The 27,853-nt window shown below is 45.0% G+C and overlaps 2 protein-coding genes across 2 annotated transcripts in view; both read right to left on the bottom strand.

Moving 5' to 3' along the window:
- The window catches only part of LOC309644434 (beta-1,3-galactosyl-O-glycosyl-glycoprotein beta-1,6-N-acetylglucosaminyltransferase 7), a 400,935-nt gene that overhangs the window by 14,938 nt on the left and 358,144 nt on the right, over positions 1–27,853 (bottom strand). The gene's annotated exons all lie outside the window — the stretch shown is intronic.
- On the bottom strand, positions 7–6,656 carry CBLN4 (cerebellin 4 precursor). Its single transcript, XM_082428182.1, has 3 exons — positions 5,390–6,656; positions 2,331–2,447; positions 7–398 (listed from the first exon to the last, which is right to left on the bottom strand). The coding sequence occupies exons 1-3, from the start codon at positions 5,678–5,680 to the stop codon at positions 201–203; spliced, it is 606 nt and encodes a 201-aa protein (XP_082284308.1). The 5' UTR covers positions 5,681–6,656; the 3' UTR covers positions 7–200.

The raw sequence follows: 27,853 nt of genomic DNA, 5'->3' as shown, positions 1-27,853 counted from the left end.
GTACACGGAAACGCACACGCACAAAAATAATCTGTGGAGCTCAGTACTGCTTCAGACAGGCCTAGCATCCTTACAGAGAATCCATATTCACCCATGAGAAACCAAGAAAAGACATCAATCCGATGATGAGGAAATGATCTTCCAGGAACTCAGGGGTGGGCCGCCCCTCACCTGGATGAACATCGCGAAGAAATCAAATTCTATAGGGGGAACACCAGAAAGCCAGAGAATGTGGAATACTGCCAGCCTCCGACCAAGTTACCTTTCTCCAGTTTTAGGTAAACCTTATCCTCTTTATCCAGGTAGAGCAGGACCCCATTCGTGGCAGCCTCACGTGTAACGTCTTTATCCCCAGCGAAGGCAGATATTACTGGTTTTCCATTTAACATCAGGTTAACCTACAAGGAAAAAAAAAAAAACACTGAAAAATCTCTCTCTAAAGTCAAAACAAATGAATGAATAAAACAAAACAGAAACAGACTCACAGTTAGAGAACAAACTAGGGTTACCAATGAGGGGAGGGAAGTGGGAGAGGAAGGTAGGGGTAGGGAATTAAGAAGTAAAAATCACTATGTATCAAATAAATAGGCTACAAGGATATATTGCACAGCACAGGGAAATACAGACATTATTTTATAATAGCTTTAAATGGAATATAATCTATAAAAATGTTGACTCACTATGTTGTACACCTGAAACTAATATTGTGGATGAAAGAAAGAAAAGAAAAGAAAAGAGAAAGAAAGAAAGGAAGTCAAAGCATCTATGAGGGGCAGGGGGTAAAAAATAATGTCTAAAATGACCAACCTGGTAAAATAACTGATGTTCAGTAAATATATCCCTTTCCTTTCAAATTAGCAGATAGTGGTGGCTAGGCTTAGTATGATCTTACCGAGCTGATCTTTTTTAATTAAAAAAAATTTTTTTTAATTTCTCCCATAGAAATTTCCTTAAATGCTCACAGAAGAATACCATCCATGGAGAGCAACCTAGCCATATGAAAACTGGCTTCCCTTCAGCACATAACTTAAGCCTACTATTGAATACTTTATCTACCTCTTGTATTCAGTAGCAAGTTTTTGGCAATGACGTGAGCCTGTGGCTTCCCAGTACATTAGCAAAAAGAGCCCCAGTGCCCTTTGCTCTGAGAAACCCAGGTACAGCAAGGTTCTACTAACATCCTTGCAGGTTTACTGTACCGCTGAGACATGCAGAGTGCTAAAAATCAGTTGAAATTATGGAATATGTGTGTTGTGATTTCTTCATTTTCCCTGATAAGAAATGTGTATTAAAAATAATAATCACCACTACCACTGAAGATTTTAATGATGGATAATTACCACAGAATCAAATCTAATTTATTCCCTTCTTTCCATACTACAATTCTGATTATACTGTGTTAAACATTACAAAAATTTCTAAATGTTGGGGCTTGGGAAAAGCTTTTCCATGGAAGTAAATTTGTTTAATAAATATTCATTCCTTTTATGTTAAAAATAATATTGAATAAATTAAATCTGAGGCCTATCAATTTATCCATTCACTAGGATATGTAAAAGTAGTAGATGAGTGTGTAATCTATCATTCACATGGACATAGTATACAATACAAACATTGAACATATGATAAAAAGTTATCCTAGAATTCCACAGACATGTATTGGTGTTATTGGGTGCTGGCATATTAGAATACTATAGGAACTAGCTTCCTCATTGTCCTTGAGTGTAAACTCAAGCCCGTTCCTTAGAAAGCACAACACAAAATATATTAACTGTGAAACTGCAATTGGTAAGAATCCACCAACATCAGAGTAACTGAGGATAAACTACTTAGAGGATAAGCACAGCACATCGTTTCTTTAAAAGTATATTGAATAACTGTTCCTTCATAGATTTATTCTCAGTCGTTAACTGTAGCTCATAATTTTAATGATGACAGCAAATTTGTTTTAATTATTTAGTAGTTACTTGTAAAGCTCTGATAGTCTTACTAGTTTTTTTCTTACAAATTCAGGTAATTCTTACACATGCGTTAAAAGCAACCAAGATCTTATAAAGAGATTTGTGTCACTGAATTTTTACTAAGCAATATTTTTTAAGTGACATTGTTATTAAGGTAATAAGTTCAATTGCTTATTCTTCTATATGCTTCTTGTCACATGCCTTAATAGATGTTATTGGAAATTAAGTGTTTTAAAAATAAACTACTATAAAGATGGTTGTTTATTTTTACAATGAAAACACATCTTTGGATAAATACTTAAATACATAACCCACTGCTGATAAACACTGTCGCTTGAGGGTACAGAGGGAACAGGTCGAAAGACATACCTGGATTGTTTGGCTCTGGTAGACTTTAATTACGTGAAAACTGAAACTGTAAATTCCTTTCCTTGGTGCTACAAAGACAGACTCCAGGGTGAAAAAATTACCCACATTTACTAGGATCTACAAATAAAAAGAATAAACAACAGTCAATTATTACAATATTCTCTTCTGTAAGTAAAATAAGTTTTCCTCCTTCCTTTTTCTTTTCCTTTCTTTTTTCTTTCTTTCTTAAGAAAGAAAACTAACTTTTAAAACCATAGAAAATAAAACATTGAGTTCTATTCCTTCTTCCTTTAGTGACTTAGAAAACAGATTTGTATATTGGAAGGTTCTTCTGTCTTTTAAATGGTATAAGAAAAAATAAAGTGACAGCTTTGTAGTCATGCCTCAATTCCAGCAAGGCCCAATGGCTCTGGAAACATCTAGAAACATGTGAAGGCTTATAAATATTAGCTTTACCTTGAGAGTCAAATAAAAGGCTTCTGCCACATATTTACGCGCCCACCCTCTACGAGCCTTCACAGTGTCCAAAGGTGACGTGTCCAAGCCAGCCAATTGGGACCCATGGGCTCTCTGCAGTCATTCCCGGACACACCACACAGAGGCCTGGACACTCCCTCCACCGTGTGACAAAATCCATGACAATGAACAGTTGGTACACAGAGTGAGCTGAATGCCCAGCCCTCCTCTGAGGCTCCGCCAAACCTCTGCTAAGCCCCACGGTCATTTGTTTCATTCCTATGCCATCCAGGCCTTAATTATAATATTTTGGCAATGACTCAGCCTTTGCAGGCTGCCAAAGAGTAGAGACTGTGAAACAGGTGGCCTTCTTGTGTTCCTCCCACTGTTATCCGTCATCCATTCCCTTATCAATCACCTGCTCCTCATTTATCAAGGGGCAAAAACAAAGAGTGGAATAAAGCACTGGTTCCCAAGAAAACAACAGTGCATTCTGTATTCTGAGATGTTCGGCCTGATTCTACTGGTTATGAAATTAGCTCTGAATTTCAATAAGTGACCTCATAAGCTAAATGTCACATAGGTATGACCCTTCCTGTGAAGAAGAGCAGGAGAATGTATGTGTGTGTGTATTGCAGGGGCGGAGGGCAGGATATAACTAGGGTTTCTTCCATTTCTCTCCAGGAAATAAACCTATAAGTGGCATTCAAGAAAATCAGATGTCCTTATAAAGATACATTTCCCCTATATCAATGGCAATCTGCTACTATCTCTTTTAAACACTACATTCATGCTAATATTAAGCCCTTTGCATAATTCCCTAAAGACATACTATTGCCTGTGAGCAGTGCACCAGAATTATAGTGATGATCAGGTAGATGTACCAGGCTCAACCCCCAAATTAAAATGTATGTTTGTGTATCATTTTATTCTGAGGTGACACCTTTTTCCAAGTAAGCATCAGATTTCTTTCTCTGACCCGATGATCAATGGTCTTTCAACAACAAATCACAAGCTATGCAATAATTCCTAACAGAGATTTTACAAAGATTTGTTTAAGCACATTTAAAATAATTTGAGGTACTTAGCAGGGACTTCCTGAATCAGATACAAGTAGCATAATTCATTAGCAATAACGGAACGGGCTGATTAGTGTTGACTACACGTAAAGCTGGATGTTGACTCCACATTGTAATTAGAGCATCCAGGCACATCCAGATTTGTAACTAAATGTGTCTTGTTGTCTCTAAGACGCATGGGCACCCGGAACAGAAGAACAAACCCTTCTCCTCTTCTGACAGAAAGGTCACTGAAAAGAATGCACTGTACAGAGGATAGTGCTATGTCCACAGCGTTTAATTAATGCATTGACATACAAACCAGGGGTCCTGCTAGACTTCATTTCCATCAAGATGGAAAATAGTGCACCAAAACCCCAAAGGGGCTGCTTAATTCTTTTAAAATGATGGCTATTCAATAGGAAGCCCCAGAGAGACAGTCCCTGTCTTTGGCCAGCTGGAGAGTATATTACTTAGGAACAATTAAGTAAGGAATAGAAATGTCACCTCATCCCTTCCCTGGCACGTCCTGCAGCACCACTTAACCTGTGCTCTTGCCCATGCGGCACACAACTGTGAACTACACATACGACTTTGGAATTTAAAAGACGCTGGGTGCTGTTGACGTTGAAATGATACCCCTGGAGTCTGATTTCAGTTTTAAGACGCCTTGCTAAGCTGATATCCTGGAGTTTCTCATCAGCCAAACCCCAGAGCTCCAGATCGCTAAAAAAAAAAAAAGCCACAGCTTTCATCAGTTCCTCCCCCACCCCCTATCCTCAGCCCCCAAGTCTGTCTTTCCCCACTAATTTGCATGTCTCTGGAAGGACCGGAGCAGGGGAAGGGAGAACGGGTCCCCAGCGCTTCCCTACGGGAGCTCAGTGCAGCTGCCCGATTCCTTTTCCTCTCCTTCTCTCAACTTTTCTCCAAGTAGCAGAGAAGGGCTTTCCGCTACAGCGGTACCTGCAATGTATGTGGGGATCCTGGCGGCGGAAAGGTGGGCGAGATGAGACCGGGGCCACAGCTTCCCACACTCTCCAGCCACCCGCGAGATCTCTGCAGAGATCTCTTTGGGGAGCCCCCGGAGCTCTCTTTGGGGAGACGCTTCTCCACCTGGGAGAAACAAATCATTTATCCAGCATCAGAGAGAGTACTGTGCCCGAGAACGGCCTCGGCGGCACCCGCGGAGGAGTCTGAGCCAGGGGGCCGAGCTCTGGCCAAGAGATGGCGAGGTCCAGGGACCAGGATCCTGCCAGCTCCTATGGACCTGTTGCTGTTAAACTTGTGCTGAGCTCTCGACGCCCGGCCCTACACGCCCGGCCTCTCTCCCACCACCCCAGCAGCTCGTCCGGAGGCCAAGAGGGAATGGGGGCGGGGTGGCGGCGGGAGAGACATCAGAAGTTTCAGACCAAGGCCTTTGGGGAGGCGAGTGCCGAAACGATCCCCCAAATCGCAATCAGAGCAGCTGAACCCGGGCCTGAGCTGCCTGGACATCGCCCCTCCCGCCACCGGACTCCTGACACCCCGCGTCCCTCGGGGTCTGACCTGATCGAAGTAAATGATGCGCGTCTTGTTGCTCATCTCCGACGGCTCGTGGTTGGTGCTACGCACCGCCGAGAAGGCGACCTTGGAGTTCGCCGCCCGGACCGAGATCCCCAGAGGGGAGGAAGAGGAGCCCTTGGAGTCCGTGGCCGGGTTCGAGTCGCACACCACGAGGCACTTGCCTTCCAGCACGATGGGCTCCGTGTCGTTCTGCGCCCAGACGGGCAGCCCGGGCAGAGTGAGGGCCAGCAGCACAGCCGGCACCACGGACAGCGCCCGGCCCCCGGAGCCCATGGTGAGCCTCGTGGCCAGCCGGCGGGCGCTTCTGCTCGCCCGCGTCGCCTCCTACCCTGCGACCCCGGAGCTCGGCAAGATGCCCGTGGCTAGATCGACAGCGCTGCGGGAACGGCGGCGGCGGCGGCGGCGCGCACACTTCCAATCCTGTGGTTTGAAGTCAAAGTCTCCCCTCGCGCTCTCTCGCTGGCTCTGCTACCTTTGTCCTTTAAGGAGCTCATGCAGAACCCCCTATACCCCACCCTCCTCCGCCCAAGAATCAGCCCTGCCTGGGGCCCCTGCACCCACCCTTGTTCCTAGACATCTAAAAGTCACCAAACCCTCACATTCACACCTCAAAGAGGAAAACGATAAATTCTCACCCCAAACCCAAGCACCCCCGGGTGAACCACGAAGCAGGAAAAACGAAGGGGACTCAGAGAAGCCACGGGGACGGCGGATGCCGAGCGGAGCCGGTGTCGGTCCAGTACGTGTCTGGCTCGCGGCAGGGACGAATTACAGAAGCAGAAGGTGTTTCCCGGATTGGGAAGAACGCGAGGCTGTGTTCACAGCCAGGTCTCTCTGGCGACTCTCAATTTCGCTTAGCCAAAAATCCCCCAAAGCTTGGTGTCTCTCGGAAGCCGGCAGCTACGCATTGGCTAGCCGGGTCCCCAGCACGGAAAGCACGAATTCGCGGGATCAGTTCTCGGGTGCAGAGCGGCTCGGCCGGCGGGGTCCTCTCCTGCCTCGGCCGCACGCCCGGAGTCCCTGCGCACAACTTTCTCTGTCCTCGCGCAGCCGGGAGAGCGCGAGGCGGGCACACGCGCGCTATTTATAGGAGCGCACGTCCGGCTGGGGTTGGCTTCTGGCTCAACCCGCCGGCTCCCGGGAAAGGGGAAGAAGGAGTCCGGTGACCCCGGCTGAGCAGCTCCTGCCTGGCGCTTAACGCACCCCGGGGAAAGCGGGGCGCACAGCACTGCTGGCTGCCAAGGTCTGTGGCCACCCAGCCCCGGGGAGCGCGCAGCAGGGAGACTGTACCCAGGGAGAGGCGCCCACCGCCCTGCGCCTGCCCCAGCTCCGCGCCTGCTCGCTCCCTCCTCGGTCTGGGCCGGCGGAGGGGGCTGAGGCTCCCCTCGCCCCTCCCGAGCACCGGACTCCGCCGCCGAACGCCCTCCGAGCGGAGCGCGGCGCTGCCAGCCCCGGCTGCGAAGCTGGATGGGCGGCAGCGGCCTCGCGCGGCGCGCTGCTTGGCACCTAGGAACCCACGCCGCCGTCCCGACCGCGCCTGGCCCAGAGCCTGCCTCCCCAAGCCCTGGGGCCTGGCGAGCTCCGGGAAGCCTTGGGACGGACCAAAGCCGCTGGGGGCCGCTGGGAGGAGGTGCCTGAGGCCTTCCGCTCCGGGAAGAGGAGCCTCAAAAGCTTTAGGGCGCGCCTTCCCACCCACACCGCGAATCCACCCCAGGCAAGGCCAGGAAAAGAGAGAGGGAGTTAACTCAGCAAGGATCAGTCCTCCGTAACCTTCCCCCTAAAAAAAGCCAAGCCCCTCCTGAGAATGCCGCACCTTTCTCCCTCTTGAAGTGCCCCGCCCTCCCCCCCTGTGCCACCCCGTTGCCACCTTGGCCTCTGATTGGCAAGGTTTATCTTCCTCTTCCGCAGCCATCACTGGGAGGGAAAGGCTTGTCTCTGCGACGGGCTGCGTGAACTTGGCCAAGTCACCTACCCTTTCTGAGAGGGAGGGACTCCACTAATTAAGGCCCCATCCGCCCGCTGGTTCTATGATGCTTTGGAGTCAGGTCACTCCCTTCCCAAACTCCTTTTAGTGTCCCAGCTGCCAGAGGACAGGCCCCACATCTTTAATCAAAACAGCATCCCCATCAGCCATTCGGAGCTCCTAGAAATGTACTGACTAATTATTCACTGAGGGGGTGTTTATTGAGCAGTGTCTCCCGGATAGATGGCTTTCTAGTCCTTCCTGAAAGAAGAACAGCCTCCTTAGCATGGATTCAAGTCCCTCCACAACAGAAGCCAGACCTGCATCTCCAGGCTTGTCCCCTCATAAGGCCCTTCCAGAGGGCTGGGTGTTGAGTCATAAGCATTGCACTGCAGCTCCAATTGTTAAAATAGTAAATACTCCTACTGGTTGGTATTTCCCTAGCCCTTAGCTCCCTATAATCTTGCAACTAAAGAGTTGGTGCCTGGAGCCAAAGGGGCCTCCAGATTCTCCTCCAATGGGGCATCAGTTCTGATTGGCAGGTGCTCCTGCTGTGCTATTTGTAACAATGTTGAATGTCACTAATCTAAGCTACAACCAAAAAGAGTGAACTGGTGCCTTCTGAAAACGGCCACCATTTCCCCCACCCCAAGACTAGGGCAGCTTTTCACCTGAACCCTTGCTGCACTTTGTAACTCTCTCCCGGCTTCTACCACAGTCTGCCTGGACAGCAGCTGAGATTTCTTCTAGTTTGATGCTGCCTTTGGAGGACAAGGGCTGGATCTAATTTGGTTCCCGGTTTGCGTAAGTAATTTGCCTTCCTTGTCCAAAACAGCTGTTTAGTAACTAAAACCTGGGCTGTTCAATTTCAGGCTGGAAGGAGTTTGAGAAAAAAGCTCTGTTGACTACAGAATTGTTAAATTGTCAATAAGCTGTCTTCCCTACCAACCCCAATATATTCTCTCTGTGTCCTTATCTTCTCTAGGCATTTTTCTTTCTGCAAGAACTCAGATTTAAAGAAACTTCTTCCCTCCCTCCTCTTTTCCTCTCCAAAAGTACTCATTTCCTAGCCCCCTAATCCAGCAGAGTGACCATATTAGGGACTCAGTAATTGATTGTGAAATGACTGGCTGCTCCAGATAGAATGTCAGTATCAGTCATTCACCTTATAGTATAAACTGGTTTAAATAAATCTCTCTTGGTAAATTTTAAATTCAGGCCTCCTGGGTAACTGGAGATGAAAGTCTTGGCTCCTTACTAAAAGGCATTCCCCTATTCAGGGTGTTCTAAAGATGTGGAACACCACATTTTCTTTTGACTCTCACTGAGAGAAGCTATCCGATATTGTAAAGCACAGGGTCCTGTCTCCCTTTCCCACTATGGGTGATTGAACAAGGATAGCCCCTGTATTCTAGGGCTGTCAATCCATTTGATGCCAGAGATCCGTGACTTACATGTCCTGACTCAGCCAGATAAGGTGGGGCTGCTAGGTTTTCTCTCTCTAGGATCTGAATGGGACACTGAGATGGCTTCCAGTAAGCCCTGGGTCCTGCAGAGGAGAGGTCTACAGTCTCCTGAACTGGCCGTCTAAGAGCCATGTGCAAGTTTAAGCAGAGCAGCATGTTGGAAGAAATAGGAGGACTGACCACACTTGTAGACTGGGGCCGATTCTCTGCACTTCTGAGAAATGGAAGGGGTGAGGGAGTGAATAGTAAATCTCCAGCTTGTTAACTCCTACTCACAAGACATCCAGCAACCTTGAGTTTCTTGAGAGCCTCCTGCATCCTTGTAATAAAACTGATTTCACTTGAGCTAGTTTTTAGTAACCTACTACTGTTCCTTGCCATCCAGAATCCTCATTAGAATAATGTCCCAGAAATCATACCACATAAGCCCATGCATCTCCTGCCAAAAAACATTAACAAATCCAATCCCCTGCCTGTGGGAAATGTTTTCCTAACATTCTGGGAACGGAAGCATCACCTGCTCCCCAGCCCTCCTCCAGCCCCAGCATCCCCAGGAGGAAAGAAACAAGATCAAGTCCAAGTTTCATTCCAGCCACAACACAGATCTCTCTCTCTCTCTCTCTCTCTCTCTCTCCGTCTCCCTCCCTCCCTCCCTCCCTCCCTTCCTTCCTTCCTTCCTCCTCCCTCCCTCTCTCTCTCTTTCTTTCCTTCTTCCTTTCTTTCTTTCTCTCTCTTTCTTTCTTTCTTTTTGAAGATGTACTATTTTAAAAACCTAGTTGTGATTGTGACCCAAATGTTTCACTTTCCTGAGATTCCCAGATTGCATTTGACGCTAGGAGTTTTGTTGCTAGACCTTTAGCAATTTCATTTCTCTGCGCTTGTGCTCAACTTAAAGTAAATTAGTAGAAGTAAATTAAAATCTGAACTGGTCTTGCATAGGAAAGCAATACTCCTGTGGTCAGTAACATTCCATTGTATTTACATACCTCATCTTCTTTACCCATTCATCCATCCATTTATGGACATTTAGGTTGCTTCCATGTCTTGGCTATTGTGAATAGTAGCACTATGAACATTGGGGTGCATGTATCTTTTCGAATTAGAGTTTTCATCTTTTCTGGATATATGTCCAGAAGTGGGATGGCTGGATCGTATGGTAACTTTATTTTTAGTTTTTTAAGGGAGCTCCATACTGCTTTCCATAGTGGATGCACCAATTTACATTCCCACCAATAGTGTAGGAGGGTTCCCTTTTCTCCATATCCTCGCCAGCATTTATTATCTGTAGACTTTCTGACGATGGCCTTTCTGACTGGTGTGCAGTGATACCTCATTGCAGTTTTGATTTGCATTTCTCTAATAATTATTGATATTGAGCATCTATTCATGTGCCTATTGCCCATCTGTTTGTCTTCTTTGTAGAAATGTCTATTTAGGTCTTCTGCCCATCTTTTGATTAAGTTGTTATTTTTGACAGGGGGCGTGAAATGTTTCATCCATGCTTAGGTCCAAGAAAGGGAGGCCAATGAGGCAATAGGGATTTACTGGAAGGACCGTATCTCACAGAGTCCAAGGGCAAAACTGACCCTTGGGAATGTAATGAAGCCTTGTGGATAACCCAAAATGTTGCCTTTCCTCTATCTATCTATCTATCTATCTATCTATCTCCATCTCTCTGTCTTTCTCTCTCTTTGGCACATCTGCATTATTCTTTTGCTCACTGCAATCTAGCCTTCTCTGAAGCCTACATGATAGACGGTGGCAACTGACACTCCCAAATTTTACACATAACAGATCCACCACCCAGAGGATGCCCCCAAATCCCAGGGAAGAGACTCACTGCCCCATCTGGGACCACATGTCCGCCCCCTGCAGCGCACCCACAATGATTCCCACAACTAGGTATGTGGAAAATTGGAGCAGGGTCCAGAGGAGAGTACAATTCCTAAAAAATGCTACAAGTAATATGTGGTGAAGTGAAAAGGAACAAGATACAGATTAATTTGTAATGTGTGATTCCATGTTAACAGACTGTAATTGTATATAGATATGGGTATGTTTGAAAAAGCAAAGGAAAACTATGAAAAGCTAGACAGCAAATTATTAACAGTAGAGAAACAGAATAAAAGGAAAAGAAATTGTTAATTTTACTCCAGCTGTTTATGATTTGGATGGCCACAGTAATCATATATTACCTTGTGATTCACATTTAATACAGTTTTTTAAAGGAAGAGGACGCTGGGAAGACCATCCAATAGAAATCTACTACATTGACTTTTTTCATAATTTAAACTTAAAGTTTGGAGAGAAAAGGAATTAATAACATTCTTTCTCATAAGCAGCACTGGTTGAACAGCAATTTCCTTTCTTTTGTTATATTGATCCAACTCTAAAAAATCATTCACTCAAAGTCTAGGAAGATGCCCAGACATATAAAGCCTCCCAGTCTACATTTAAGGAAGAAAATTACATTGCAACTGGTAAAGCTCATGAGTCGTATCAAAATAGCTGATTACATTTTAGATTCAACTCAGCATGGTATGTGCCTGGCCATGTTAGTTTCCATTGCATACATAAGGAGGATCTAAATGTAGAGTCCAAACCAATAGCTTCTACTCTTTTTTTTTTTTTTTTTTTTAATTTTTATTTATTTATTTTTGGCTGGGTTGGGTCTTCGTTTCTGTGCGAGGGCTTTCTCTAGTTGTGGCAAGTGGGGGCCACTCTTCATCGCGGTGCGCGGGCCTCTCATTATCGCGGCCTCTCTTGCTGCGGAGCACAGGCTCCAGATGCGCAGGCTCAGTAATTGTGGCTCACGGGCCCATTTGCTCCGCGGCATGTGGGATCTTCCCAGACCAGGGCTCGAACCCATGTCCCCTGCATTAGCAGGGAGATTCTCAACCACTGCACCACCAGGGAAGCCCAATAGCTTCTACTCTTAAGAATCTGCTGGGAGGGCTTCCCTGGTGGCGCAGTGGTTGAGAATCTGCCTGCCAATGCAGGGGACACGGGTTCGGGCCCTGGTCCGGGAAGATCCCACATGCCACGGAGCAACTAACCTGTGCGCCACAACTACTGAAGCCCGCACGCCTAGAGCCCGTGCTCCGCAACAGGAGAAGCCACCGCAATGAGAAGCCTGCGCACCGCAACGAAGAGTAGCCCCCGCTCGCCGCCAGCTAGAGAAAGCCCGCGCATAGCAACGAAGACTCAACGCAGCCAAAAATAAAATAAATAAATAAAATAATTTAAAAAAAAAAAAAAAAAAGAATCTGCTGGGAGGCTTATTATCAATGCAGATTCTCTGGCCCTCGTCTGAGAGGACGGCTCTGCCCACGAACTGGGAATCTGTTTCTTAACTAGCACCTGGGTGAATCTGAAGCAGACGGTGCTTTGACTCTGTAGATGCCACTGGTGGGGTGCATCCCCCAAGGGTCCATCTGCGGTCAGGTTCATTATCCCTTTGGCTGAAAACAGGGCATTCAGAATCAGCTTCACCTCCTACTAGCTTTACAACCACGGGAGAAGTTACAGACCTTCCTTCAGCAGGAAAATTGCAATCATAAAAATAATACTCAGCCCATAGTCATGGTGGGGATTGAACAGGGAAACGTAAACAGGGCGCTTAGCACAGTATCAGGCACCCAGGAGGCAATTAATTAAAGGTAGCGATTATCATTAATTTATGGAATCTATTCATGACTAAAGGCGAGAGGGCACCATAGCATCCGGGACCAAGGCCCATCAACTGTTTGCGAGCACCAGCCACAACTTAACCTCACAGACGTTATAATGGGGGAGAAAGCAGCTTCCCCAAGTGTGGGAGAGGCTGAAGGTCCAGACACCCAGTGCAGAGACAATAACCAAGGCCAAGTTTGCGGGCAAGCCATCGCCGTCAGGTGAGTGCCTGAGTTCTAGAGTGATGAGGCTGAAGTGAGTTAATCTGCAATACTTCTGCCTGGTTAAAGGCTCTTACATGAAGCTAAGGCACCGGGCAGGTTTGTGAGCTTCCTGCAAGAATGGACAAAGAGTTTAGTTTTCATTTTATTTCTTTCTTCCCCATTCCCTTAATCACTGGATCTCATCACTCAGAGTATCTGAAAGACACATTTAGCAGAAATCAATTCTCCCAACTGAAGAGTAACAGAAAGTGAAGAACGGGTGGCCAGAAACAGTCATTACAGCAACAGAGCAACCAGAAAGCCCTGTGGGGATGGGGGGAAGACACCTGAGCCAGACAGAAGTATCTTGAGGAGCTGGTAGTCCAACTATTTATGTGGCAGTTGGCGGGTCCTAGACACTTTTAATTTCCCTGAGTTTAACTGTGCATTTGCGGGGGGGAGAGAGAAACAGCTTTAATCCACAAGGTAACCCTTCTCTCCACCACCCTCCACGGCACCTGCCCGGAGTGAGTGTGGGATGGGAGGCGTGAATCAGCTGAGGCAGCCGACAGTCTCGGCTCCCACTGCCTCTCTCAGATGAGCATCTTGCGTGCCTGAGTGTGAGTCTAGTGTTTAAAGGGAAGTATTTTCCTACAACATGGCCTCTAAAAGCAAGCCAACCACTTCATCTGGCTCTCAGCTGAAGAAAAGGCCATCTGTTTTGACTCTAAAGGAAAAGCTACCTATGGTGGGCTCCCTGACAGCTGCTGTGTCAGCCACCACGGTGAGAATTCCAAGAGGATTTTCAAGGGTATGTTTGACCCTAAGCAATGTTTCCCTTGTGCACTAACTTTAGAATCTAACCCTGGAATACAATGCAACTCCATTGGTTTTTTCCTTTGTTTAGGGAAACCTCAGTTGCTGGTAACTTCTCCCATTTAATTGCCACCACTCATCTGAGAGATGGATCTTATTACCCCCATTTCACAGATGAGGAAAGAGAGGGTCTGAGAAGCTGCTGCCAAAGGGGTGGATTTGATTGCAGGACACCTGTCTTCTTGTCCAAAGGTCTTTCCCCCCTAAGACCACACAAGAAGGTTGAAACAAAAACGTAAAGGGCTTCTGGTACGCTCAGAACTATTTTTTGTCAGTTGAACCAAATTCAGAAGAGAAACTGACAGTATTCCTAGAATTATTAATATCAGTAGAGAGCAAGCAGGAGTGAAACTTATGGCATAAGAAGACAGGCTTCAAATCACAGAATTTTTTATAAAAGCTATTCACCATAAACCCAAGGTGGAGTAATATATGTATGTGTGTGTGTGTGTATGTATGTGTATATATATATATATATATATATATATATACATACACACATATATACACATGTGTATATTAAAATATATAATAAATTAAATATATATGGTTTATATACATGCAATTAGATAAGTGGTTAGATCATCTTAGGACCTTCTCATAGCTTTATGTGCTTTTCACTTACAGCGCTCACCAGAGTTGCAATTTTACATTCATTGTCTTGTCATGTGACTCAAACTGTCTTCCCTACTGCGCTGTAAGTTCCATGAGGGCAGAAGTGGGCTGCTTTTTGCTCATCATAACTGATTCCCCAGAACAGTTCCCGGCACATAGTCCAGGAGGGTTAGATGTTTGTTGAAGTTAATGAATAAAGCGGTGTGGCATAGATTCTAACTTTGGCTACCTTCTCTGAGTGTACTTCCAACTACAACACTAGACAGTTTCAAAAATTAACTTATGTTTTCTCTAAGAAGCTCATGCATTCTTCGTGATGTGTAATAAGCCATCCTTCTGTACCTGGGAATTTGATATGTTTCTGGGGAAAGTGTTGTTAAGTAGCTCTTCCGTTCCCTGGACACCCAACAGCTGTGCCTTGTTTTCTATTCCTCATGCTGGGTTGTATCTTCACTTTTGGCCATGCTACCAGCTCAGCCACTTTCTTATCCACCGCTGGGGTTATGATGATGCCTCTTCTTTGCTAGGTTGTGGGCTCAGTGAAGCAAAATCTGCCCTTTGCCTGCTAATTGGGTACCTGCAGGATTCTAGGAATAAATCCCAGGTGAGAGGCTATGGCTTGTGAATCCGTTGGCTTCTGGCTATTTCGGCTGGCTGTGAGCATCCCGAATGACAAACAATACACCAACTAACCTGACTTTCTTGGCCATCTGTCTGTTGGCTAAATAACTACCTCTTGGATAGACCAACTCATCACTTAGGCAGCTGGTGTTTTGGCGATTGACTGAGCTGAACAACTTCTGGGCTGGGTCCAATGTTTCCTGACCACACATAAAAGATGACTTTCACAGGGCTTCGAATGAGCTTCGTAGAGTCTTTATAAAGCAAAAGAGATAAGAACAGCAAAGTGAATGAGGAAATAGATGGGCTGTACTTTAGAGTGCAGCTTTGTAAGGCATGAGTCACTCTGAATTTTCCCCTTGTGGCTGTATCTCACTCTCTCTCCCTCTCGCCTTTCCATGCATCCTCTGCTTTTCTTCTTTTCTAACCCTCTTCCTATATTTTTTTGTCTCAAGTTCTTAGTCTTATACTCCCTTCAACCAATATATAATTAGGGCTTAGAGTGGACTAGGTGATGGTAGCAAACTCAAGTGCTTTTGGGGGGCTGAGGGGGGACACTTGCTGTTCTCCTTGGTTACTCAACATCAGAAACCTCTTCCTCTGTCTGGGGACCCTTCCTCCTTATGAAGCAGAGCCCGTCTCCCACCACAGAGGCTGAAAGCACCAAATACTCATGTCCAGCTTCCCTTGCAGCTAGGGTGCAAGCATGTGACCCAAACTCTGCAAATCAGACACGCCCACCCCAGACACTGAATGTGAAGTCTGTGGGAGGGAGCAGGGAGCTGGCAGAACCCCTTCTAGGGAAAGTGGCTGCTGGTGCCACAGTTCTGGGACAGAGCCAGCATCACGTACCTAGAGCAGGGGATACGGGTGCAGCACACCTCAGGGTCTGTGCTCAGGGGCCATGGCTGTCCTGTCTCAGTGGCCTCAGTTCAGTAGCAGAAGTTATGAGCCAGGGTGTCACTCCTGGCTGCATCAGATCCAACCCAGTCCTCCAATTCTCTAAGATATTCTGTGAACCACTGAATGCACTTTAATAAATTCCTTTTCTACTGAAATTAGTCAGTCAGCTTTGGTTGCTCACAACTGTGAGTCCAGATGGACACTGGGGCTAATTGGGGACCATAAATGGGTGACATCAGCAGGAGGTAACTCTGAAAAGGTAGATCATCTACGCCTCATCTCCAGCAGGCAGCTGCTAGTAAACCTGGTACAATGCCAGATACTTGATTTTTTCAATAGAAAGATAAATTCAGATTTTTTGGTGAAACTCCCACTTTTAGATATTAGCAACTAGTTCAAAAATGTTTGGAGGCTACCCAAACATGACTGTAAGCTACAAATAGCTCCAGAACTGCCAGTCTGCATCCTCTTTACTTTTTAATTTTTGTTGTTTGTGTGTATGGTGTTTTCTTGTTTTTGTATTATGTCTTGCTCTTACTTTTTTTTTTTTTTTTTTTTTGGCTGTGTTGGGTCTTCGTTTCTGTGCGAGGGCTTTCTTTAGTTGCGGCAAGTGGGGGCCACTCTGCAACACGGTGCGCAGGCCTCCCACCATCGCGGCCTCTCTTGTTGCAGAGCACAGGCTCCAGTTGTGCAGGCTGAGTAGTTGTGGCTCACGGGCCTAGTTGCTCCGCGGCATGTGGGATCTTCCCAGACCAGGGCTCGAACCCGTGTCCCCTGCATTGGCAGGCAGACTCTCAACCACTGTGCCGCCAGGGAAGCCCGTTCTTTACTTTTAAGAAGCATTTCAGGATACCTGTGACAGAGAGGCTTCTTTATAGTAACGTTCTGTTTTTTTTTTTTTTGAAGTGTGGTGCTTTTTTATTTCTTAATTTTTATTTTTGGCCATTCCACATGGCTTGCAGGATCTTAGTTCCCTGACCAGGGATTGAACCCGCACCCTTGGCAGAGAAAGTGTGGAGTCCTAACCACTGGACCACCAGGGAAGTCCCGTAACGTTCTTATTTCCCATTTGAACTCTACATTTTACAGGAAATCAACTAACTCATAGATTTAGACAGAAACTTGTTGGGGACTAGGGTGGTCTGAATGGGAAATGACACATACTAATTCCAAACTACCACAGCTGCCCATACGGCCCTGATCGAACCCACCCAGCCAATCAAAGTGTTTGAATCATGCAACATCTCCAGCCTCAGATATTGCCTCTGTCTTGGAGAAGCATCCGATCATCTCCTGAGGTTCCTGCTCCAACTAGGATGCCTTGCTCTCACCTTGACCACAGGCCTTGCTGTTTATTGTCACAACCTCACAAGACAAAGTCTCAGGATGGCGTAGCTCATTGGTAGGACCTACATCTAAGCTGCAAGGGAGGCTGGACAATATGTTCCTGGCATTTTTAGCTACTAAAGCGCAAGGTAATCCTCTCACCAAGACTCCAAAGGATGTAGAATTCCCCAGACACTGAAAGGGGTTTAGGTGCTGGTGGCCAAAAAGTATTGCCCATCTTCACTAACCCCCTGTGCCTTGCACTTCTGGGCCCTTCCTCACAGTACCCTCCTTCAGCCAGGGTTCTGGTCTTCATCCTCAAGCCTGATTCCCCTCCTGCCTCCCCATCAGCATAGAAAGAATCAGATGATATCCACCAACATAGACTGTGATTTCTAGAGAATTTAAGTGCAATCAAATACGGCCTTCTGCAAGTACACTTGGTTCAATTTAACCTTTCATTGAAGCGTCTACACTTTGTCATCTTACTACAATTGTACTCACCAGCGTTTGCCAAAGCAGGATCTTTATCAGGATAACCAAGAAAGCATTACAAATGTTATCAATTCAGAGGGCAAGCCCAGACCCATTGAATTAAATACTCTAAGGATGGGGTCCTGGGAATCTGTATTTTAATGCTTCATTGGCGGTTGAATGTTCAGCCTGGTATGGGTATCTTTTGATTTTGAAGGTGGCGGAATTAATCCTCACTCGGATTAAAGCGAGGTTGCCTAGCACGGTGGGCATCTTGTTTTGACATGCAAGCGCGTGCCTTTCCACTGGAAAGCTGCTACCCCTCCACTTCAGTGTCACGACCGATAGGGACAATGCTGATCACAATACCCTTCTCCTTCTCCAGGAATGGGCCTGGGACCCTGGCCCAGCGACTCACAATGCCCCGTGCTCCTGGCCTTGCTGGTTGATCCAGAGTTGAGCATGTCACCCAAGCAGAACCAGTCAAGAGTTGTTCCATGAGGATTTTATATCTGGAAGCAGAAGAGAAAGGAGCCTGCCCTTGCCTTCTGAGTCAGGAACCGGGGTGGGCAGGAATCAAGGCCAGCCGATGGCTGTTTTCTTTAACAGCAGTGTTAGAGAATGGTGCCAAAATAAGGAAGCTTAGGCAAGAAGCAGAGACGGAGATGAAAATTTTCTTACAATGTCTGCCCACTCATACTTAAGCCTCCCCCTCCCCCATATCAGGACTTGGCCCAAGTGGAGTCCATTGGGAAAGGCAATCTCTTGTGCACAACCTTTGAACCCTCTCCTGGCCACATGAGGATGGGCCTGGAACCCTTCCTTCCCAAGAGAGAAGGAGTCCTCCCAGCCTGTGCTGGGCTTATCGTCTTGGGTGGGAACATCATTTCCTACTCTTTTTCAGACTCACGTGCTCTTTTGTTCTGCTTTAAGGGTGTGGCATATGGCACCGGACCAACCCCACTGCTATCTGTTCCCTGCAGGGAGGGGACAGGGTCCTTCTGCTGCCGGACAACAGGGGTACGTATAAGCCAGTGACCCTGCATCCACTGCTGTGGGGGACCGATGGCCATCACAGAAGCTGATCTTTCTCTGTCCCTCTCTCATGAAGAAAGTGTTGCTCTATCCAGTGCTTGACCTCACTGTATTTTCCTTGTCGACTCTGGTACCAAGATGCAGCGGGCGGAAGTGTTCAGACTTCTGCTCCTGGTGACAGGCAACAGGTGCCACTCACTCGACAGAGCCAATACATCCTTCTTATATTTAAAGTAAATGACGGTGAATTTCTGCCTCTTCCAACCGAAACCTCCGAAGTAACACAGCTGTCTTTTGATTTCAATAGAAAACAGTCAAAGGATACGGGGGCAAATGAATTTTCTACACTTTTTGGTAATCAACATGAAATGAACATTTCCCTGCTAACGTTTTACGATTCTCAGCTCTATGCAAGAAGATGCTTCACTTAAGTTTACAAGAAAAGTATTACCAGAGAAACCAGTCTGGCTCGGTGCAGTGACAAGAAAGAGCTGTGTGGGTCCAAGACCTTTTGAGGACAACCTACTGAGGACTTCAGCCCAAATGAGCTGGGAAAAAACCACCCTGAACAAAGACCATTAAAATGATGAGATGTAATCAATAACAAGCCCTGAAAGAACCCTTATTTCCCAAATCTTTGACCAAAGGAGAAAATGCTTGCTTCCCAAACCTCCAGTTGTTCTGTGGCCAGCACGGGCAGCAGAGAGGGGAAGCTGAGCCCCAGACAGTGAAGGGAAGGAAGAACGCTGTTTCCAGATGCACGGGAGACACAAAGATGTCCAGCCAGCCTCCCAAGAGCTTCCTTTACAACAAGCAGATGCCAAAGAAGCCAGGCTCGTGTGCAATGAGTGATTTTACATGGCTTGCCAAAGCCCCATCAAATAGCCTCTCAAAAACTCAAGTTCTCATTGTTCACATTGCTATGGAAACACTCTCACGTCAAACAGAAAAAAAAAAAACCCCACAGGAGTTATTCTCAAGTTCTACACAAACTGTTGAATCTGTACTGTGTGAGCACGTGTGCAAGCATGGGTGCAGGTGTGCATTTGTGCGCACGCGCGTGTGCACACACACACACACCTCACACACACACACGTCCTGGAAGAAACCTGCATACGCTCATCCTCTGGACTGCAGATTTACATGAAATAGCCTTTTCCAAAGGGAAATGGTTGAAAATATCTTCATAAAGAGGATCTACAGAAGTCAGCTGCTTTGGTCCGGGGGTAAGGGGTTCCTGTTTGATAGATGAAACACGGAGGAGAAAAGTGCCATAAAGCTTTCTTTGCTCTTTCCGGAAGGAACCCCTCCCAGTCCCCTTCCTGGGTTTTCAATACTCGCTTCCCTACCTTGAACACCCCTCCCTCTCAAGCGCTTGAAGTCCCCTCTTCTTTTTTCTCTTTTCGTCAGAAAGTTCTGAAATTGTACCTTTGTTGGGACTAGACGAGGCATCTGTATTACAGTTCCACAACAGAGTGTCTAATTCTATGATGAAAAGTGGGCAGAAATGGAATAGTCACCTTCTCTAGAAGCGGGAGTGGGACCCTTCTAAGGGTCCCCTAGAATTTCTTCTAGAAAACAGGCCTCCACCTTTGCTCCATCTTCACCGCCATCACTCTGGTTAAGCTACCAGCATCTCCCATCTCGGTATTGAAAGGCTTTCCGACTGGTGACCCTGAATCCAGGGTGTTCCTCCTCTTCCATTCCCCCCAACTGATACCAGAGAGATTTTAAAGACTGAAGTTTGACCATATCACTCCCCTGATGAAAATGTTTCATTTGCTTCCCACTACCTGTTAAGATAAAACCCAATGTCCTCACCTTTGCTATGATGTCCACTCACCGCCCCGCCAGACTCTCTACTTTCCAAGTCCAGCCACAGAAGCTGAGTGTAACCCTTCACATCCAACCATGACCCTTCCCATCTCAGGCCTGTGTGCACACAGAACCCTCTGCCCACCTCGACCCCTACACTGGGGTCACTGCTACATTTCCTCAAGACTGCTTAAATGCCACTTCCTATGGAGCCCCTCCCCTTGTCTGGTCCCGGAATGCCCTCACCTCCCAGACGTACTAGGTTTGGTTTTCTTGTTGATTGTCACAATTACCACTAATCATTTTACTTTCGGATAGTTTATAAACTCCCTAAGACCTATGATCATATCTGTCTTGTTCAGAATGATAATTCCTATACCCTACACAATGCCTAGCACTCAGTAGGAATTCAGTAATTTTGTGTTGCATGAATGAGTGAATTAACTAATAGAGTCTGGAAAGTGACGCTCTAGCTGTAAAGCCCTTAAGGGGTAACTCCTTGGTGCTTCGGCCTGCTGTGTTGTTCAGTGTCCAAGTATAAATCTGCATGACAAAAAATGGCCTGAGCCAGATCTCTGCTTCTCCAAAATGCAAGTGTCCATTAGGTCCCAATTTAATATTATGCAGACTTCTGCCCTCAAGATGGGGGCAGCGGAGAGCAAGGACAGGGAATAAACAAGGAGGAAAAGTTATCTTTGGAGATGGACTTAAGAACTGAGAGTGAAGTCAGACAGAGAAAGACAAATATCATATGATATTGCTTATATGTGGAATCTAAAAAAATGGTACAAATGAACTTATTTACAAAACAGAAATAGAGTCACAGATGTAGAAAACAAACTTACGGTTACCAAGGCGGAAAGGCGGGGGCAGGGATAAATTGGGAGACTGGGATTGACATATACACACTACTATATATAAAACAGATAACTAATAAGAACCTACTGTATAGCACAGGGAACTCCACTCATTACTCTGTAATGACCTATATGGGAATAGAATCTTAAAAAGAGTGGATATATGTATATGTATAACTGATTCACTTTGCTGTACAACAGAAACTAATACAACATTGTAAATCAACTACACTCCAATAAAATTTTTTTTTTAAAAAAAAGAACTGAGAGTGAAAGATTCCAGGGACCACCTCAGGACGGATGTGAGGCAAGTCAGCCTGAAGTAGACTCAACCTTGACAAAGGCAGTCAAGGTCACAGCAGAAGGATCACAGGGCACAACCCCAGTACAAGGTCAGGCATGATATAGGAAAATGAGCAGCACATTTAGCCCATCAGCAAGTGGAGAAGAGCTTTGTGACGAGAGGATCGAACTAAATCCAGGAACGGAAAACTCAAACTGGGGCACAATATTCTCTTACTTCCCAGAACATGCATTAGGGGCCTGAGTGCTGGCTCAGAGGAGCCATGTTGGGCTAGACTTTACTCCCTGTGATTTCCTTGATCCCTTCGGCCAGAGCTCATCTCTCCTCCTCCAAAGACAGAGAGCAACCTGCGTGCACCCCCTTCACTGCACTCAGCACGTTCTGACTTGGGTTAGACTTGCCCTTGGGCTTCTCGGCTGGCCCAGGAATGCTTGAGGCCCTCTGATTCATGTCTGTATCCCCTCCCTGCCACAAGGAGAAGCACAGCGTTTGACACATGGAAAACAGAATCGTGATCTCTCCCACCTACTTCACTGAGTTGTTGTAAGGGCTGTGTAAGATAAATTGTGTACAAATAATTTCGTAAATTGTATATGCATGACCTATATGTCCCAAGGCTGCATATTATTTAATATTCAAACTCCCACATTCTGAGATGAGAAAGAAGCCTAGTCTTTCTCTCTCTCCCTTGGAAGCTCCTTGATGGTATGTTCAAGAATCCCAGGAGGACTTGTCCAGTTCAAAGGGTCCATCCTAAGAGCCCTCACTATCTTCCAGGGCTGGACAGTCGGAATAGCTGAAAGCCCACGGCTGTGGCCTCTGTAACTAGAACCACTTCTGTGATGAAACGCCGCTCCAGCCCTTGCTGCTGATGCCACTGTGGTCGATCCGCATGGTGATTTTTCGGGTGTGAAGGAAGGGGTTCCTTTCTTATAGTTCTTTGTGCGGCCACGGATAATCCTTGCCGAAAATGGTTTAAGCCCCCAAATTTAACTTTTATTCATCTGTTCCTTCTGTTTGGATACAAAGAGCTATTTCCTCCAAGACACAGGGATAAAAAGAATTTCAGCATCATCCACATGCTGTCTTCAAACGCCGCCCTCCTCTCCTATAGCTTAGGCTTTGGTTTGGTCAAGGTCACCATTTCAAGCTCCCTCGTCCCTAATGATGAGTTTATGAGGCCTTTCTTCCTCATCTGACACCCAGGCTCAAGACCACACGATTTTATGGGAAATGTTTCAATAATGTTGAACCACAAGGAAAGGGGTCAAAATCTTTATCACCATCCTCTTAAGATGCCCCTGTGGTCTTATGCCCATTACTCTAACACCTCCCCATTAACCTCCACACTGTGATACCAATAGAATCGAAATCCATGTGTTTCACAAAACCCTCATCTCAGAACAATGGCTCAGTGCTTGTTTTTCATTTGTGTAATGAAAGAATCAATTCTACTGTTTGTCAAAATACAAAGGGTGACCCAAGGTGAAGTGAGGCCTCCACCATTAGAAAAAGAGTACACCTCCCTTTTTAATAACTGGTTCTCCAACTTCATAAAGAAGTAAAATCTCACCTCCACCAGGTACTTGATTATATATGATATTAATGTTCTGGAGGTATTCTCATTATGGTGGGCACATAATAAACATTAATGCTTGAATGATGATCAAATTATAATGCTGATTAAAGTGGTGTGAATGGTTTAGGGCCCACATAATTCACTTTAGAGCATTGTGATGATTAATTTTATGTACCAACTTGACTGGGCTAAGGGATGCCCAGATAGCTTGTAAAACACTCTGGGTGTGTCTGTGAGGATGTTTCTGGAAGAGATTAGCATGTGAATTGGTGGAATGAGCAAAGAGAATCTCCCTCACCAATGCAGTGGGCGTCGGCCAATCTATTGGGAGCCTGAATAGAACAAAAAGGTTGAGGTGAGATGAATTTTCTCTCTGCTTGAGCTGGAACATGGATCTCCTCCTGCTTCGGACATCGGTGCTCCTGACTGTCGGGCCTTTGGAATCAGAACAGGACTTGCACCACCTGCACCACTGGTTCTCAGGCCTCTGGACTCAGACTGAATTACACCATCTGCTTTCCTGGGGCTCCAGCTGCACATGGCAGATCACGGGACTTCTCGGCCTCCATAACCACATGAGCCAATTCTTACAGTAAATCAATCTCTCTCTATAGATAGACAGGTAGATAGATAGATATTTTTTTTCTGATTCTCAGGAGAACCCTGGCTACTAGTAGAGATTTTGATACCAGGAGTGGTTTAGAGGAACAGAATTTTAAAGATGTTTTCTTATTTATTTACTTATCTGTTTATTTATTTATTGACGTATAGTGGATTTACAGTGTTAATTACTGCTGTACAGCAAAGTGATTCAGTTATACATATATATACATTCGTTTTTTATATATATTCTTTTCCACTATGGTTTATCATAGGATACTGAATATATTCAATAGTTCTCTGTGCTATACAGTAGGACCTTGTTGTTTATCCATTCCACGTATAATAGCTTACATCTGCTGACCCCAACCTCCCACTCCATCCCTCACCCACTCCCCTCCCCCTTGGCAACCACCGGTCTGTTCTCTATGTCCGTGATTCTGTTTCTGTTTCATAGACAGGTTCATTTGTGTCATATTTTAGATTCCACATATAAGTGATATCATATGGTATTTGTCTTTCTCTTTCTGACTTACGTCACTTAGTATAATAACCTCTAGTTGCATCCATGTTGTTGCAAAAATTACTTCATTCTTCTTTATGGCTGAGTAATATTCCATTGTATACATGTACCACATCTTCTTTATCCATTCATCTGTCAATGGACATTTAGGTTGTTTCCATGTCTTAGTTATTGTGAATAGTGCTACTATGAACATAGGGGTGCATGTATAAAGATGAGTTTTCTGATTTGGTTCTAGTGTTTCTGGAATTGGCTCTCTAATATGATTAAAGATTCTATTTCCACTAGTAAAAAGAGCACCTATTTTCCATGGTGTGAACTATTAATGGAGATACGCAAAACACCTGCTTTGGATAATCCTAATCAACCACTCATAAGAAGTAAGGAGCTAAGTGATTCTGTATATGATACTTTCTAAACTTTTGGAAAACTAAGGAAAATAATAACATTGGTTGGTTGCTCCTATGTTGCTGGACAATGTGGTGAATGAAGAGGACGAGCTCAGGGATTTGATAATTAAATCCAACTGATGATGCTGATTATATTACTTATAATTGATACTGATCATAATTGAATCTGATTGATAATGCTGATTAAAACAGTGATGTGAATGGTTTGGAGCCCATATAATTCATATCAGAGCATCTATTCATTAAATGACATGTAATCAACATCCATCCCATATTTATTAACAACTATCAGGTAACACATGTGCTCTGCACTCTTGCAGCCTCCAATCCATTCTCCTCACTACAAACAAAGTGATTTTTTATTGAGATATAGTTGATGTGCAAAATTATATAAGTTACAGGTATAACAAAGTGATTGTTTTAAAAACCAAATACTCTCGTGCCTAGAACCATGCAACGGTTCCTATTGTTTGTAGAAGAAAGACTCCCCACCGCTGGAAGGCTTTGCAGGTTCTGACACCCACCCCCTCCCCATCCTTGCGTGGAAACACACAGCCTTCCCTCAGGTCCCCGAGTGGACCACACTCGTTCTCACCACAGGAACTTCCCATGAAATAGTCTCTAATCCTAGAACGACCACCTCCCTCATCACTTGGTTAAATCACATTCATTTTCCAAGCACCACTGTCCAAGAGAACTTTCTACCATGACTGGGATGCTCTAGGTCTGCACTATCCTGTAGGCAGCAGTGGCTGCTGAGTACCTGAAATGTGACTAACGCAACTGAGGAACTGAATTTTAAATTTCATTTCATTTTAATTAATTTAAATTTAAAAAGCCACATGTGGCTAGTGGCTACCATACTGGATAGTGCAGCTCTAGAATTCAGTTGGGGGAAATTCAAGTGAAAATGTCTTTCATTACCCTCCAACTTTACGTAGATATATATGTTAACCTTGTACTTTTTAATCATGGAATTTCCCACAGAAATTCCACGTGTTATTAGTATGATTGTTTGTTTATCTTCAATTTCCCCCACTTGTCAGCAATTTCAATGAAGTCAAATATGTTGGGTCTGTTTTATTCCATATTGATCCCTACAGCCTAGTACAAGTGCCTGGCATAGAGCAGACAATAATATTTGTGAATCAATCAATCAACCAATGCGATTCTGTGACTATATGACTACAGAAATTGACTGCATATTTCTAAGCCTCAATTTATCTACAAAGTCTATGGGTCCCTTCAAGCTTAAGCACTTTGTAGATCACATCTAAATAGGAAATTACAGAAACGTGGCACTAGGTGAAAAATTCTAGATATTACTTGAGACCATTTTGTCTCCACAATGACTTTTCCTAAAGCATTTCAGAAAATGACAGTAATTTATACTTCAAAGACCAAATACGCTCTGAAATTTTATCAGAGCACATTTCTGCCACTTCATTAAGGCACACAAAATCTATACAATCCACATCTGACTACTGAAACAATTCACTGGGGTGACCACTTATATTTTGCCAGGCTTGGAAAGCTTTTCAGATTGAAAGTTAAAATCTGGGACCTCAAAATATGAGAAACACTCTTGGTAATCACTCCACCTCTGATTTATGCAACCTAGCAACTAATAAAATATGGATCAGAGAGATTTAATATAAATTTATAATTATCTTTTACTTCTTATTACTTCTGGTAATAACTTTTGTGGCTTTCTCATCACACACTCTTCTTTCAGAACAAAGTAAACCACACCAAAAGTACAGAAAGGTTCATTTGGCCAAACTGTAAAATAAATTGCATAAAAAGTGGAATGATGGAGGGTTTACATTGAGATTGAAAGTTTATAATGAATTTAAACTTGGCAAAGGTCTTGTATACAATACTAGGTTAATTGCCTCCTGTCAAGATGCAGAATATAGATACATCATAGTCATCCTCTGGACTTAGTTTAAAATTATCCTTCTTTCTATATTACCCTAGCCATGCAAAGGCCCTCCCCTCCTCTTTGCCTGGGGTAAATGCTTAATAAATGATCCACGGTGATGAGTTCACAACGGTGACAACACAGACAGCATAGCACATTGGTTACACGCACAGGCACCGGAGGAAAACTGCTTATGTTTTAGATGTGGCCTCAGTTTCCTCATCTGTAAAATGGGGATAATCATTGTACCTACCTCCAGAGTCAGCATGAGGATGAAATGAGATAATTACATGAGAAGTGCTTGACACACTTTATATGTGTCAAAGAATATCAGCTATCTTGATGACGATGACAGAGGAACAGAGGCAGACACATTACAGATCTGTGTGTGAAGCTCCTTTACTCGGCAACTTTGTAAAACACACAATATTGCCGATAAGTTTAATGTGCCACCCTCTCTAGTGGCATCTATGTTTAATTAATAACTACCACTTATCAAGCACCCATTGAGTACCAAGTACACATAATCTCATGAAATCCTCCTGGAAATACAAGTAATTGTTGTATAACAATAACAATAAAAATAATTCCTAACAATGTCTGAGTACTTGCTGTGCCTGGCAATGTGATAAGTCCGTTACGTTTATGACCACATTTAACCTCCCTTAGCAAACCTGTGAGAGTAGAATGACAGTTATTTTCATTTTAGAGAAAATTAACTATGATCTAGAGAGCTAAGTAACAAGTCCAAGATGAGACAATCTGTACATGGAAAAGCTCAGACTGGAACCCCGGTGTCTAACTCCTAACAGCTGCTACATTATACTCCCTCAATCCTACCATCCTGGGAATTTAGAATTGGAAAACAGAGTATGAAGCAGTTGACAGTAAAAATATGAGCTGGTTGATAATGTGGAGGAGAGCTGGGGCTAGAATGGGGCAAATGAAGTGCCCAGGATGCCAAATTCAAGGAGGCACTCACTCTCAGGAAGAACCCAAAGTAGCTGGGATGGGGTGGGTCATTGGGAATGGTGGTAAGTGGGGCCACTCATCTTTCTACCCGTTGGTTCTAAAACCCATGTTTTCTCCCTATTGGGAACACAACATCATATGACGGACTTGACTTAGGGTGTCTGCTGACACCTGGATGATGGCACCTCATCCTCTCAGGTTATCTCCAAGCTCAGCTGCTTCTTCAAAAGGCCATTCCTTACTCTATCAGGCAGCTCTGAGGGCTGCAGAAAGCAATGGGACCAGTGTGACCCTGGCCATGCCCTCCT

The sequence above is a fragment of the Balaenoptera physalus genome, assembly GCF_965194825.1.
Source record: "Balaenoptera physalus genome assembly, chromosome: 16".
Taxonomy (NCBI): Eukaryota; Metazoa; Chordata; class Mammalia; order Artiodactyla; family Balaenopteridae; genus Balaenoptera; species Balaenoptera physalus.
The sequence above is the reverse complement of the archived record's forward strand: the minus strand, read 5'-3'. Positions and strand labels throughout refer to the sequence as shown.